A 14,563-nucleotide genomic window follows, 5' to 3' on the forward strand; every position below is an offset into this window, starting at 1 on the left:
TTCACACGATTGGGGATAATCACAGCTCTTTCAGAAAATAGCCAGGTCAGTATTATTCTCTGAGACAAACAGGTTTTGAGCCCAAATAATCAATCAAACCATTTCAAGATGAACTTGGTCATCTGGGAAGCATAGTCCCCTTGATCATATTACAGTATGTGGTAAGGAAAATGTTCTTTCCTTTAAAATACTGGTGTGTGGTACAATGCTTGTTTTGTATGTAGTGTTTTTCTCATGAAAACATGTGCAAATATGGAATTCCATTGCATTGTAGACTAACTTCTTTCTTTAAAAAATTGGGTTTCCTATCAATTTGTACACTTGTGGTAATGATTGTAGTATTGCTGGCATTGCTATATTGCCTGGAGAGATGAAGACAGAAGAAACCAAGGGAGAGACTTCAATATGCAGTTTTTTCCCTTCTTGAAGATAAATTCAACCATTCCCTAAAAAGACTCATTTTCTGTGATTTATTTTGCTTCTGCTGGTTGTCTTGACTGATAGCAAGGAAAAATGTAGACCAATGACTCTTTTCCCATGAACACTATAAATCTATTCAGATGTTATTTTAGTTTCTGTGATGGAATTACACATACACAGTCATATATTCTCTTCAGGGCAAAACAAAAAAAACCCTTTGTTTTTAAAATGAAAAAAAAATGAAGTTGAATTTTTTTTCAATTCAAGAAAATTCTGGGGTTTTTTTCAATTTCACTAAATGTATAGTGTACATTCACAAAGTGCCTCAGATATGTCACTATCATTCCTCTTGCCTAAAAAATGCAAGACAGTAACTCTTTCAAGTCTTGCTGACATACAGAAACATATAGAAAATAATAACTAACTACAGGTAGTCCCTAGGTTACAAACAAGATAAGTTCTGTAGGTGTGTTGTTAAACTGAATTTTAAGTAAGTTGGAATAGGTACATTGTATAAGTGCAATTCCAACTAAAAACCTTTTAAAAGATTTGGATAGCATAGGGAACGGTTAACATTGTTATAACATTTCTTTTGTGTCTGTGCTCCTGTTCAGAAGATTTCACCTCATTCTCTGTCCTTGTGACAATTAAATTATGAAAATTTTGTCTTGTTGTGAAAACAAGGATTGGTCATAAAGCTTCATTAGAAACACCTTTTGTCCAGAATAACTCTTCCAGGACATAATTTCCCTTCCTAAGGGTAAATTTCTCTCATTTCCTGTTGTCTCACTCCCATTTGTAACTAAGAGTCGTATGTACAAGGACTGCCTGTATAATGTTTTTGCCCCATCTTTTTCTATGACTCAACTGCAATTATTTTTTTCTAGCCTTTTTTGCTTGTTGTGTTTCTAATTTTAGGTTTTTATTGGAGAGCTATTAACAACGACTGGAACAGCTTTGTTGGAAATTATCACAATGAGGTCAGAATTAAGTAAGATGCATGGCTGGAGGAGAGTTCTGTGTAGATAAATCATAACCTGTTTAAAAGACATTTAAACGGGTCCTATAGAAAAGCCTGGACTTATACCAGCACTTACAATGATCAAACTAAGGCCAAAGGCCATTGTACTTTGGACATATGTACTTTGGATATCACTGGAATAGACAATAATGCTCAATAAAATGGAAGACAGTAAGAAAAGAAAACTGCATTAGGATGGATTGATTCAATTAAAAAGCCATAACCCTGGGTTTCTTAAGATCAAAGCAGGGCTGTTATACTAGCATCTATTGGAGGTCTCATTCATAGGATTATCATTAGTCAAAACTCAACTGAGAGCATACAACAATTTACTTTTACTCTTTGTAGTCTCTGATTCCCACTAATGAGTTACTCAGAAGTCCCATACCTCCAGCAAAAATCATTTCATTCTTCTCAGGGTTTCAATTGGATACTTTTCCCTTTCACCAAACCAAACTGACTTAGGACATGTTTCCAAATTTTCATCTCTAATTTTTTTAAAAAACTTTTTTTGAAGACTTTTGTTCAGCATTTTCCAAGTGAGATGTTGTCAATGTACTTTTCTACTGCATGTTTTAAGAAGGTGTTCCAGCTATGATTACTATAGTTTGCCTGAGATTATTCTTTGTGGACTAGACAGATGATAAGATTCCTCACTTCTCCTTCTGTTTTCTAACTCTCATGTACAATGTCCTGAAATAGTTCCCCTGCACTACAAGCCATAATTTCATATAACATTGATTTGGCAAGGCATACTTAATGCTTTCACATGGCTTGAAATTGATTTCTGATTTCTAATCACAAGCACAAATCTTATTATACCGGTTGAACATTACAGCAAAGCTGATCATGGTCTATTCTAAAAAAAGTGCTGATTGAGATACTTGAGAGGGAGCCCCAGCCATGGTTTGGAGCAACATTGCTACAAAGACTGAATCATGTTACATTAGTCATTTCAGGATATATACCAAAAATGTAATGTCTTTGAATGTTGACTTAGATGACTATGGTAACTTGCTGTAACGTTTGCATTAATACAGCACTGCATTAAGTATTTTATTTCATGTGATTATGGTTATATAACAATCATTAAAGCCCTGTACGGTTCGGAACCCGTCTATCTTCGCAACTGCCTTTCCCCCTATGAGCCTACACAATCTCTTAGATCTTCAGGGAAGGCCCTCCTCTCGTTCCCGTCACTATCGCAGGCTCGGCTTGCTGGAACGAGGGAGAGGGCTTTCTCTGTAGTGGCCCCTCGGCTCTGGAATTCCCTCCCTAGGGAGATTAGACTGGCCCCAACCCTATCTGTCTTTATCAAACAGCTGAAGACATGACTCTGCCAGTTTGCGTTTGAATAACCACCAACTTGATAGACCCCTATCGCTGATACATTACTTCCTAGCACTTTATTTCCTTCCTATTTATCCTACCCCGCATTATCCCAACCGACTCTCTGACACTTGTCCATGCACTTTATCAAAAGCCTTTGAAATTGTGTATTTTCTTATGCTCAACCCCTTTTTATCCATAGTGGTTGATGTTTGTATCATTACCTCATTTTGCTTGGTCATTTTATGCTTTGCTGTGTGTTATGTTTTAACCGATTATTTTACTTGATTGTTGTACTATTGTTTTTAGTTATTGATATGTGTTTTAAATTGTTATACTTTGTTTCTGTGTTGGGCTCGGACCCATGTTAGCCTCCCCAAGTCCCTTCGGGGAGATGATGGCAGGATAGAAAAATAAATTATTATTATTATTATTATCATCATCATCATCATCATCATCATCATCATTATTATATGATAACCAATAATATAATTATATCTACTTTTGATGGAAAGAAAATACATGCAACTTTGGTGCAAATGTATTTTAAAGTAATGGTTGATTTGTGAAGTCGGTTTAATTTGTTATTATTGTATGATTGTTTAGTAATGATGTGACAAGCCAATTTGCAATCCCTCTAACAGGAAACATTTATTCATTAGTTCCAATTTGAAATTGATAGACATTTGGCTTATACAGGCAGTCTCCCAAGTTACAAACATCTGACTTACAAATGACCCATAGTTACAAACGGGGCTGAGACAACAGGAAGTAAGAGAAATCTACCCCTAAGAAGGAAAATTCACTCCTGGAACAGTTATCATGGGGGAAAAGGTGTCTCCACTGAAGCTCTATCACCAATCCTTTTCCCCCCAGCAAGACATTTTTTTCAAAATCTAATTATCACAGTGAGGTAAAATCTGAACCAGGGGCACAGACAGCAAAGCAAACACCACAGGTGGGTTAACCCTTCCCTATGCTATCCAAAGCTTGTGTGTGTGTGTGTGTGTGTGTGTGTGTGTGGTGATAGATAGATAGATAGATAGATAGATAGATAGATAGATAGATAGATAGATAGATAGATAGATAGATAGATAGCCCCCAGTGGCGCAGTAGGTTAAACCACTGAGCTGATGAACTTGCTGACCGAAAGGTCAGTGGTTCGAATCCGGGGAATGGGGTGAGCTCCCACTGTTAACCCCAGCTTCTGCCAACCTAGCAGTGCAAAAACATGCAAATGTGAGTAGATAATAGGTACCACTCCGGTGGGAAGGTAACAGCGCTTTATGCAGTCATGCCAGCCACATGACCTTTGAGGTGTCTATGGATAACGCCGGCTCTTCAACTTAGAAATGGAGATGAGCACCAACCCCAGATTAATGTACCGGTTCCAACTTAAAAACAAATTCAACTTAAGAACAAACCGACAGAACTATCTTGCTCGCAACCTGGGGACTGTCTATATTGCTAATTGTGGTGATGCCAAAGAACCTCAGCCATTGGATGCAACATTGTCCCTTTTTCTCCCCCAGTATCCCAGATTGATGCTGTAGTTTTGTTTATCTTTGAGCTTTCTATTGCTTTTTTGTTCACTTCTTTGAAGTATCACCCATTTCCTGAAGGGGCACAGACAATAATGAAAAAAGGCTAATGGATCGGTTTTAGTGTTACAGCTCAGTCAGCATTCTTGTTCAACAGCAGTACTTATATTGCTGTTGTGAGCTGCAACTAGTAGTTCATACTGGCACATCTGCCCTATACATATTCAGAGGGAATATGCCCGATGCATTTCTTCAGAGTTTTATTGCCTGAGGGTAATGTGATATTGCTACCCCATCAATCTACAACTGAGATATCATTATTGAACGATGGCCTCTTGGGGGATTGCTGGCTGTAACAATCTTTTTGAAGCAAAGCAATTGACTGGGAATTTTTTATCATATGGAAGCCTTCCTATGAGATATAGTGGAGTAGAAAGGAGTGTAATATGAAAAATACTAAATTATGCAAGTAGCACACTGAATTGAATTTTACTATGAATAGAAAGCAGTAATCCAGTAATGAAAAGAAATGGAGGAAGGAAAAAAAGGAAATCAAGAACAAACATAGTGCCATTTCTTGTAGGTTCACGTATACAGATAATTTTTCTGCTGCTCTTATGTTGTGTCCAGTGACTATTTACCAACACTTGCTGTGTCTTCTCCCTTCCGCTTACTTTTCACTTCATGCCTTGAACACATATAAAATATTAGTACTATGTCATCTTCAAATATGTGCAGACTAGGCATAAGATCACTCTCTGTCTATGTTTGCTGGTTCAGAACTGTGTCATGCTGGAAGCCTGTCCCATATAGAAAATTCCTAGTCTTTTCAGAATTACCCAGAAATGTTCTGTATGGTATATAAGGAAGGATAAGTGCTGGTGCTCAGTGAAGCTTGTGATAGAACAGTAATCCTCCTATCTTAGTTCAGTCATGCCAGCCATACAGCTGATCCAGGGTGACCCTGTTTTTCAGTGCACTAGTCTGGAATTGAAAGGTGCTAGGAATATATTGTTTTCCCCACTTGAATGATAAATGAAACATTTGGCATGTTGGCATGGCTCCATATTAAAGAGCCTTAATTTTCTAGTACATACGATATCCATATTAATTTTTAATAATAGCCAACATCAATGCGTACTCTTGAGTTTTAAAAGAGTATATGTCTGCTTGCATCCACCATAATGTTCATATTCTTCAGCAGGTAAAAGAACAAATTCAACAAGGCATACTTCTTCATCAGGAAGGATTGGATGCTACCAGCAGAAGCAGGAATCCAGTAATGTACCTTTGCTGGACCCCACCACTTCTGTCCCTTCCTTCTTCAGCTCCCTATTTATTCTAAAAACCTGAGAAAGCATCTTGAGTTTATTTTAGCCACAGTTACTATAGCAGAAGGGGGAAGGAAAGAAAATGTATGTTATACTGGTACAGTATTGCACCATGGACAGATTGTCTTATACCTGTTAAACAAATAATGTGTATTTGTTATTTAACATATTTCTTCTAATTCTGTTTTTCCTAAAGATTGGACAAGGTCCCCACAGAGCATTGACTCCTATCACCCAATAACTACAGTAGAAACTGAGTACACATTTCATGTTGTATCCAGCACATGGACCGAATTTTCTGTGTGTTGTGGACCTTGTATATTTATTTTAGTCAAAGTAGGATGTTTCCATTGATGGAACAATTGTGTGCATATAGAGGAAATCTTTTATACCGTTTTCTGTTTGCCTTTCCTTCTCACAGATTGATAACTGTATACATTATGTTTCTCTCTCTTTCTTTAGCACTCGCGAGAGCTTAGCTTCGAACACTTCAAGCATTGTTGAAAGCAACAGGCGTCAGAATCCCGCTCTCAGCCCTGCGCATGGCGGTGCAGGTCCCATGTTCAGCTTTCGAGCAACGACTGACCCTTCCACGAGTGAAACTGAAAAACTGCAGAAACCTGCCAATTGCCTGCAAGCTTCTGTTACAAGTGTTTGATAGTGCTTCTTCCTCAGATCCTCTGTCTCATCCTATACAGCAAAGTTTACGACACTGGGACCAATGTTTACGTCTTTGGAAGGAAAAAGAACAGGCATCTCAGCCACACAGTTTTGTGTCTTCTTAAACTGTGCTGCTACATAGGCTAGGGGCAACAAAGAAATCTTTATTTCAAGGTCTTGCTTTTCACATTTTGCGGCTCTGTAGCAACAGAATAGCAGTAGGGATAATATGTACACTTTTGCTTCACTTAATCGTAACTGAGCACATATATGAAAGTCTAGACACTGTAAGTGTAATCTGCATTTTCAATGTCATGCAGTTGCCAACTTCATTTAAAAATGCCACAGATATGTGATGCCCCCTACCACTGATTAAACTATTTGCCACAGAGTTGATTCTTTTACTTTGTTGAAAGTAAACAGCTAAGGGTCACCTTGTGGGGAAACAATGCCAAACAAGACTAGGAAAGACCTCAGCTCTACCTGTGAATTATTTATACATCTGTCATTTTCACTGTGAGTCTTCATGACATGATTTTGCAAGAATTCATAGCAAAAGTAAGTCAAAAGAGGTCATGTTATAAAGATATGGGAAAAGGTGGGAGATAATAGAAATGTAATCTATTTTACTTTATTTGATTTGTTTAAGAAATGTGAGATGTTTATCTACAACTTATTTCTTAATTTCCCCTAGTTGCAAGCAGGGATGTAAGACTTTGAATTAAAGGAGAGGAAGGAGAAACCTAACTTTGAGGAACATCACTAAGTGACAGAAGGAGTTATACAAACAGGTTTTGTTTATTAAAAAAAATCAAGTTAGGTGGTCATTAAATGTGCCACTCCAGTTGTTACCCCAAAATTATTATTAATATCAAAATATTTTTTTCAGCAAAGATAAAGAGGAAAACTCTTTGTGATACAAATGAAAAATAACAGCCTGAAGAGTTGATTTCTTTCTATGGAAGGACAAATTATATTTCTATTTTATGTAGCTTTTAGAGTGCCTAAATTAGGCAATTGAAACTAGCATACACTGTAGGAAACAGATTTAGAGACAAATAAACTTCAGGCCTTTTATTGAATTATATTTCTTTGTGGATGAACATTGTATGGAAATACTTAGTTTAAACACAGTCATATGAATTGAAATTTAATGTATCCAGAAGGATTGCTGATAGAAGTTTCTTCTCTGATCTGAAAGAATGAGTTGATGAAACAGCTTCATTGGTGATATTACAATGAATAAAATCTTGCTAAGGTTTTCGTCAGGAAAGGTTAGTTCAATAAAAGACATCACTTTATCTCTTTTGTGAGTCTCACAAGCTTGATAGCAGAAGTTCTATATCCACAGGTTATTATATCTAACGTGTATGTCCTGAAATGGCTAATCCAAAGTAATTTATTAATAAAAAGTATTCTAGATCAATGTTTAGAGAAATCCACAACTTCAAGAGGGAACTTGAAAAACTTAAAAGGGCCAAATTCTGCTGTCCGTTTTTTTATGCAACCCCATATTGCAGAAAATTTGTTTTAAAAAATCATGGTGGTGGTACAAGTTGAAGTATGAAAGACTATAAGAATAACCAGAAGCAGTGTAAATTGTTGTATGCATTGACATTTACACTATTTGTCTTTTGTTGAAATCCAGGTGATATGATCAAGCATTCTATTAAAGTATTTTCATCAGGTACTGGTGACGATTTGTATAACCTGTTCAAGCTTCACTTGTGTTCTCTGTTGTCTTCTGAAGGTGCACTCTTAAATGAAACCAGTTTTAAACAGATTTCAAGTGCTTTATGAGATAGATTATGGATGCTGGGCAGAATTGGTCTCAACTTATATTTGGGTAGATTTTCATAAATCCAGGGCTTCAGGTGTATATTCAGAGAACTTAGATATGAGTCCTAAGTTCTGAACAAGCTGGAGGTATTCAACGTTGGGAAGTATTTCACACATGTTGTCCCATTGTACATACTGAGCTTCTTGAGCCCTGTGAAAAAATGTGAATTGCAGTCGTTACATCTAAAACAACCGATAAATAATCTGATCTTTAGGCTATCTTTATTGTCATACACAAATTGTATTTACTATAAACACTAAGAGAAGATTCAGTGCATATAATGGAGTATTATGCTGCTTGATTGGTCAATCATTTGGCCCTCTGCCTTTGGATCTCTGTCATAATAACCCAGAAATACATTTCTATTGCTTATACATAGAACTCTGGGAGTATTTAATACTTGCAAATTCCAGAGTTATTAGATTTCAGGGAGGACTTTGGTAAAATACTGCAGTTAAGTATTTTTCCATTGGGGCATGCAGTCATAGTTATAGCATGTATCAATTCATTAAACCAGTGAAGAGGTATCTAAATTTACAATGGAAAACAAATAAATAAAAATAAAATGTAGTTTTAAAAATGGGCACAGGATAGATCCTGCCATGTGTGAGAAGTATTCTTCCTTTGGTTAAACTCATTAATTGATACATGTGGCAGTTACACAAGAGTCATCATTCCAGTTTTATACAACACTTCTTTCGCCTCACCATTTAAAAAGTCCCAATGACATGCTTTAAAAAAAAAGTCCTGTTAATGTTGGTGTGGCTGCTTGATATTTTATTGGCATCAAGGTGACTCTCAGAACATGTAATATAAACAGAAATTAGAAAAAGGAATATTTTGCATTCTTTTAAAAAGGGAATATAAGGAAATCCCATTTTTTGAGATTATAGCTATATTTACCCATAGGAGTGGAGCTTGACTGTTTTTGTCACTATTGTGATAAAATCATGACAACCTTGTATTAATTACAGGGTTGATTATCAATCATTCTCCTTCTAATGTATCAACTGAGAGGTTTACAAACCAGAATGCGTTGAATCTCTATATTGTGTTTCAACTTTAAAGGGTCAACACAAATCTGTCGGCATTTTGCACACTTGATATGTATTATTATAATACAACATGTTACTTTTATGGTAAAACTTTTTTTACACATATAACTACCTCCATGAATTTGATGAAATGCAGCAACATGTTTTTTAAAAAGGGTATTATTAAGAGCAACGTTGAAAACTTTATGAAGAAAAAGGCCATGACGTTCTCTTGTGTGTCGGTGCTTGCGTATGAAGTCATTTTCCATTGCCATGATTTCCTGTTACTGTATTCAATTGACTTTTGGCTTTAGTAGTATGAAGTTTTATACAAAGGTCGTAGAATCTTTTAGATAAGCAAAAGGGTTGGGGGAGGGATCAGAATTGCCCTTTGTCTTTCCATTTTGGCTGAAGTTTCTACCTGGTAGACAGTCAAGTGTTGCTTGTAATTTAGGAGCCTGTTAATACATACAGTATATGGAACATGATTGGCAGATTGGGGCTTAGCAGAAGACGCACCAGGCATTTCAGTTGCCTCCTTTTAAACACTTTGGGCCCTATTCTGCCTTGGGTTATGACCACATATCATACCAGAACTTTGCTAAAATCCTTGCATTGTCTATCTGCAAATGGGCCACTGGTGTGATATGCTCTTCATTTTCACAACTGTATGCATCTTGGGGACTGAATAGTATGGCGCTCAATCTTTTTTATTTTCTGTAATGAAATAAATAGCATGAGATTCTGGCAGCAGCAGTTGCAGAACAATCAGATAAGATATAGCACTATTTTACATTTTGATTTTTTAAAAACTGAGGAACAGTCAAGAAGCATGTCATGGGAAAGATGAGTGACAGCTGCCCTTCTTCATTTGCCATTTGTGTAGATGCGATAGAAATAGTTTCAGGTTGTTCAGATCAAGGCAAGTATAGAACAAATAAGCAGAGCTGAAGGCTCATATATAAGAAATATCGTAAGGATTTTATAAATTTCTTAATTATATCTAGGGCTGTGGATATTCAGTGCCTGAAAAATCTCTGTACTACAGCAAACTGATCCAGATTGTGCACCAAGAGCCATCTCTAGCTAACTGGATGCCCTTTTTCCTGCTTCTCCTAGCCTTGGAAGCAGGAAAAGGTGGGCCAAGAAACCAGAAGCTGCACATAAGATCCAATGATAGTCCTATGCAGAGCCATTTTGAAATCCTCAGATTTCACTTAGTGCATTTTTCCTTCTCTCTTTGCAGAGATTCAAAAGGTGCTGACTCTTGTGCCAGTTGCAGAATCCACTTTTGTGTTGTGCATTTGTGGACACAGTAAATACTTGCAGCTCTGAAAATAATAAGGAAATTAGTATGACATAGCAACATACTTAGAAACTATTCTTCCCTAAATCAATCACCAGCAGTAGCCATCAGAATGAATACATTTTAGTATCAAGAACATTTAATAACAGATGGTAATATTGTTCACTAATGTTGTGCCTGTATATCTCAAGTAGTTCATAAAATTAACTAGTGAAAAATAACCCTATTGAAACTAACACAACTTGCTTCTGCTTTTAGATTTCAACAAACTGTCAGGTGCCCCAAACTCCGATGCAAGAATCATATTCATCTAGTAGCTGTCTATATTTCAGATATAATTTCAATGATTCATTTTAAAGATAATTTTGGAGGCTTAGACTCACTGTTATAAGAGTTGCCAAAGTGTTTCACTTTAGCAGAATAACCTTTCCTGCTAGTGGAAAAAAAACCCTACAAAATGAATAGACTCAAAATATATTTTAAAAATGTTTATTGCAAGAGGCATTTTCCTAACATGAAATGGATAAATTCAGTACATTAGTCTACTGTAGCTTATGCCCCATTCTGCTCTTCCATAGAAGCATATAAATTAAATAGAAATGAATACAATTAATTCTCTTAATTATTTACAAATGGCTTCCAGTCCTACTCATGCCAGTCTTTGTACTGATCTCAATTATATGATTTGTGCCCTCTGATGCCCTTCCAAAGTGCAGAACGCCTCCCTGTGCGTTAGACAATCGAGGCTCTGTTCTTTTGCCTAACAGGTGACTATCACCTCTTGAGAGCACACACAGATTACCTTTGACCTCGCTCTGCTGCAGATTCATACACTAGGTGCTATCGCATGATTTTGGCCATGGGATGCAATAAAGAACAATGAAATATCACTATTTTATGACATAATTTAAAATCTGTTTCCATTAGTGCAAACCTGTATTTCATTTAATTCAGTGGTTCTCAACCTCTAGGTCCCCAGGCGTTTTGGCCTACAACTCCCAGTAATCTCAGCCAGTTTACCAGCATTAGGATTTCTGGAAGTTGAAGGCCAAAACATCTGGGGACTCACAGGTTGAGAACCACTGATTTAATTGAAAGCAGAGCAATAAACAACCTCACTGTTTTAAAATAGTTTTTAAATTATTTATAGTTAGCAATATAGACAAATTAACATTTTGTGGAAACGGTCCCTGATCAGGCCAATAGAGGGAATACATGGAAATGTTTTCATGTATTCCATAAATACAGAGATAGTTCATAATGGGAGGCATTATGAACAGTGGCAACTGAGATTTCTTTTTATAGGAAGAGGGTTATCAGGACAATTAAATTCCGAGCCATCATGTGTTGACTCTGGCCCTGAAAGATTCCCATCATCATACCAAATACATGACATAAGCGGTTCAGAAACTCACCAGAGTGCCTCCACTGTGAGATGTTCTGGGTCATAAAAGCAACCCAAAAAACATTCAGCATGATACTCTTCTATTTGTCAGAAACTCACCCACACACACCCCTTGATGCAGTGCATAGTCATGCCGAACAATACTTTGATTAGAGATTACAGTGGATATTACATAGATATTAAAATAACCAGACACCCACATGTGAGCGTGCAAAATCGGAATAGGGCCTGTCAAGTAATTGGCACAGATGTTTAACTTCTGTACAAACAAGAGACTTATATTCAAAGGGATCATATTTCTGCAGGTAACCTGTGAGTGACTGAATGTGACTGTTGCATTAGGTTTAAATGAGTTAATAAATGCAAGTGGGACTTACTGTATGCTAGAAGGGAGTTTTGCAACCAAGACTGCCTTGTATAAATGTGTTTGCACTGAAAAAAATTAAAATTACTTGGTCTCTGGTTGCTGTAAAGGTCATCCAAGCTGGATGTTCTGTTTATATTGTATAGTATTTCATATGAAATAATTACAGTTCATGAAATGTCTTCCCTTAACGTTACTGATTTATAACAGCACATTTGTGACATGGTTTTTATTGTGTCAGTGTACCATACTGTAAATGATGATAACTTGTCATGCTTAGTATAATAACTTAAAAGGAAAAAAAGGACAGGGATTTTGTAAGTCTATATTTGAAAGTCCCTCCATATGGTAATATTGTGTTCATGTTGTTTATGTAGTGTTCTGTGAAATATCCATTTTGGATTGTGTTACTTTTTAAAATATTAAATAACATTTGGTTATATGTTATGTTTTCAAGTCTTTTATTTTATTTTGCAAACGCCACTGCTGTAAGGAAAATGTGTATGCTTAGTTGCGTTCTGTGTTTTCAACCCATTTTATCATGTTCATGTTGTATTTTCTGTGTTTGAAACAGAGGCATTTTTGAACATATGAAGCTGCTTTGTTCCATGTCACCACTGAACCATACAGCCAACTATTGTGTCTTTTCCAACCAGCAACAGGTCTCTTTAAGTTGTGAAGGAGAGGAAATTGCCAGAGATAATTTGATTTTGTGTTTAAAACACATGCTGTACCATTCAGATATGGGCTCTTCCAGCAGTAGGATTGTTACAGGTTAGGAAATACCATTTTTGTTTACAACTAGTTGGAAGTAAAATGAAAACCTTGTCCCTGAGTTCAAAGCTTTCAGATGTCTCTTGCCATCTTATGTATAATTTCAATAGAAAATTCTAAAGCATCCTCCAGATATTATTATATTTATATTTATAAATAAATAAATATACTTTATTTATATTCTGCTCTATCTCCCCAAGGGGACTCAGAGCAGATTACAGGTACATATATGGCAAACATTCAATGCCGTTATACAGTTGACAAACAGAGGCAGGCTTCCCTCTTTTTCCATCTCCAACATCTGGAGGCTGTGCTCGACTCGGCCATGGGGAGGTGCTGTTGCTTCATTCTTCCGCACTTTTTTTTTCATGTCAGGAGCAACCGGAGTTGCTTCTGGAGTGAGAGAATTGGCCGTCTGCAAGGACGTTGCCCAGGGGACACCCGGACGTTTTGATGTTTTACCATTCTTTTGGGAGGCTTCTCTCATGTCCCCGCATGGAGCTGTAGCTGATAGAGGGAGCTCATCCGCGCTCTCCCCGGGTGGGATTCGAACCTGGCAGCCTTCAGGTCAGCAACCCAACCTTCAAGTCACAAGGCTTTTATCCCCTAGGCCACCGGAGGCTCCTATTCTTCCACACTGAGGAGCATTGTCGTTCATAGATGCCTTCCTGATCGGACCACCAGCATGTTTTTCAGAGGTGCCTTTTTCATCCCTGCTAAAATTGGTACCTATTTATCTACTCACATTGCTGTTTTCAAACTGCTAGGTAGGCAAAAGCTAGGCTGACGGCGGGAACTCACCCTGCCTGCAGCTTGAACTGCTGACCTTCCGGTCGGTAAGATCTTCTGTAGCTGGCACTGTGCTATGCCGCAGCCCGTATACCCTGCTTTATCTCCCCAAAGGGTACTCAGAGTGGCTTGACATAAAAACATTGGTATCCAATATAAAATATACAAACATTAAAACAGAATTAAACACAAACAGTATTAACATACTCAGTTAAAATCCATCAAACATATCAAGTTTCATTGTCAGTACAATTTGTAGAATAATTGTTAATCCTTTCAATGAAATATGTTATGAGTAGGAATGGGGATACTATGAAATGAATTAATGAAGCTGCCTTTATACAAAGTATGTCTAACCCAAAATTCTGTACTCTTATTGATTTCAAGTCTCAGATGCCTCAGTCGAGGAGGAGTCTTTCCCTTGTCTTCTATTTTAAAGACATGCTATTGTAAATGCCAAGGATTGCATTTTAGGACTTCTGCCATACAAAAGAAATCCGTGACATGAACGTTTTTATGAGTGATATTTTTATCTTGGTTGTGGACATAGCCGTGCTGAAAATTATTTTTATAATAGTTTAATTGTCAGAACTTTTCGCCTCTCCAGATAATGTTGCGTCTTGTAGTTTCACATACAGTAGAGTCTCACTTATCCAAGCTAAATGGGCCAGCAGAAGCTTGGATAAGCGAATATCTTGGATAATAAGGAGGGATTAAGGAAAAACCTATTAAATATCAAATTAGGTTAT

General features: G+C 36.9%; 1 protein-coding gene across 3 annotated transcripts in view; it reads left to right on the top strand.

Annotated features, from left to right (window-relative positions):
* The window catches only part of stox2 (storkhead box 2), a 160,057-nt gene extending 147,364 nt beyond the window's left edge, over nucleotides 1-12,693 (top strand). For all 3 annotated transcript variants that reach the window (XM_003221634.4, XM_062981404.1, XM_008111825.3), the window contains exon 4: nucleotides 6,105-12,693. In XM_003221634.4, coding sequence (XP_003221682.3) covers nucleotides 6,105-6,300 — 196 coding nt within the window. In that variant the 3' untranslated portion in view covers nucleotides 6,301-12,693. The remainder of the gene's footprint in view (nucleotides 1-6,104) is intronic.
* Nucleotides 12,694-14,563: the final 1,870 nt, after the last annotated feature.

Source organism: Anolis carolinensis, chromosome 5, assembly GCF_035594765.1.
Source record: "Anolis carolinensis isolate JA03-04 chromosome 5, rAnoCar3.1.pri, whole genome shotgun sequence".
Classification (NCBI taxonomy): domain Eukaryota; kingdom Metazoa; phylum Chordata; class Lepidosauria; order Squamata; family Dactyloidae; genus Anolis; species Anolis carolinensis.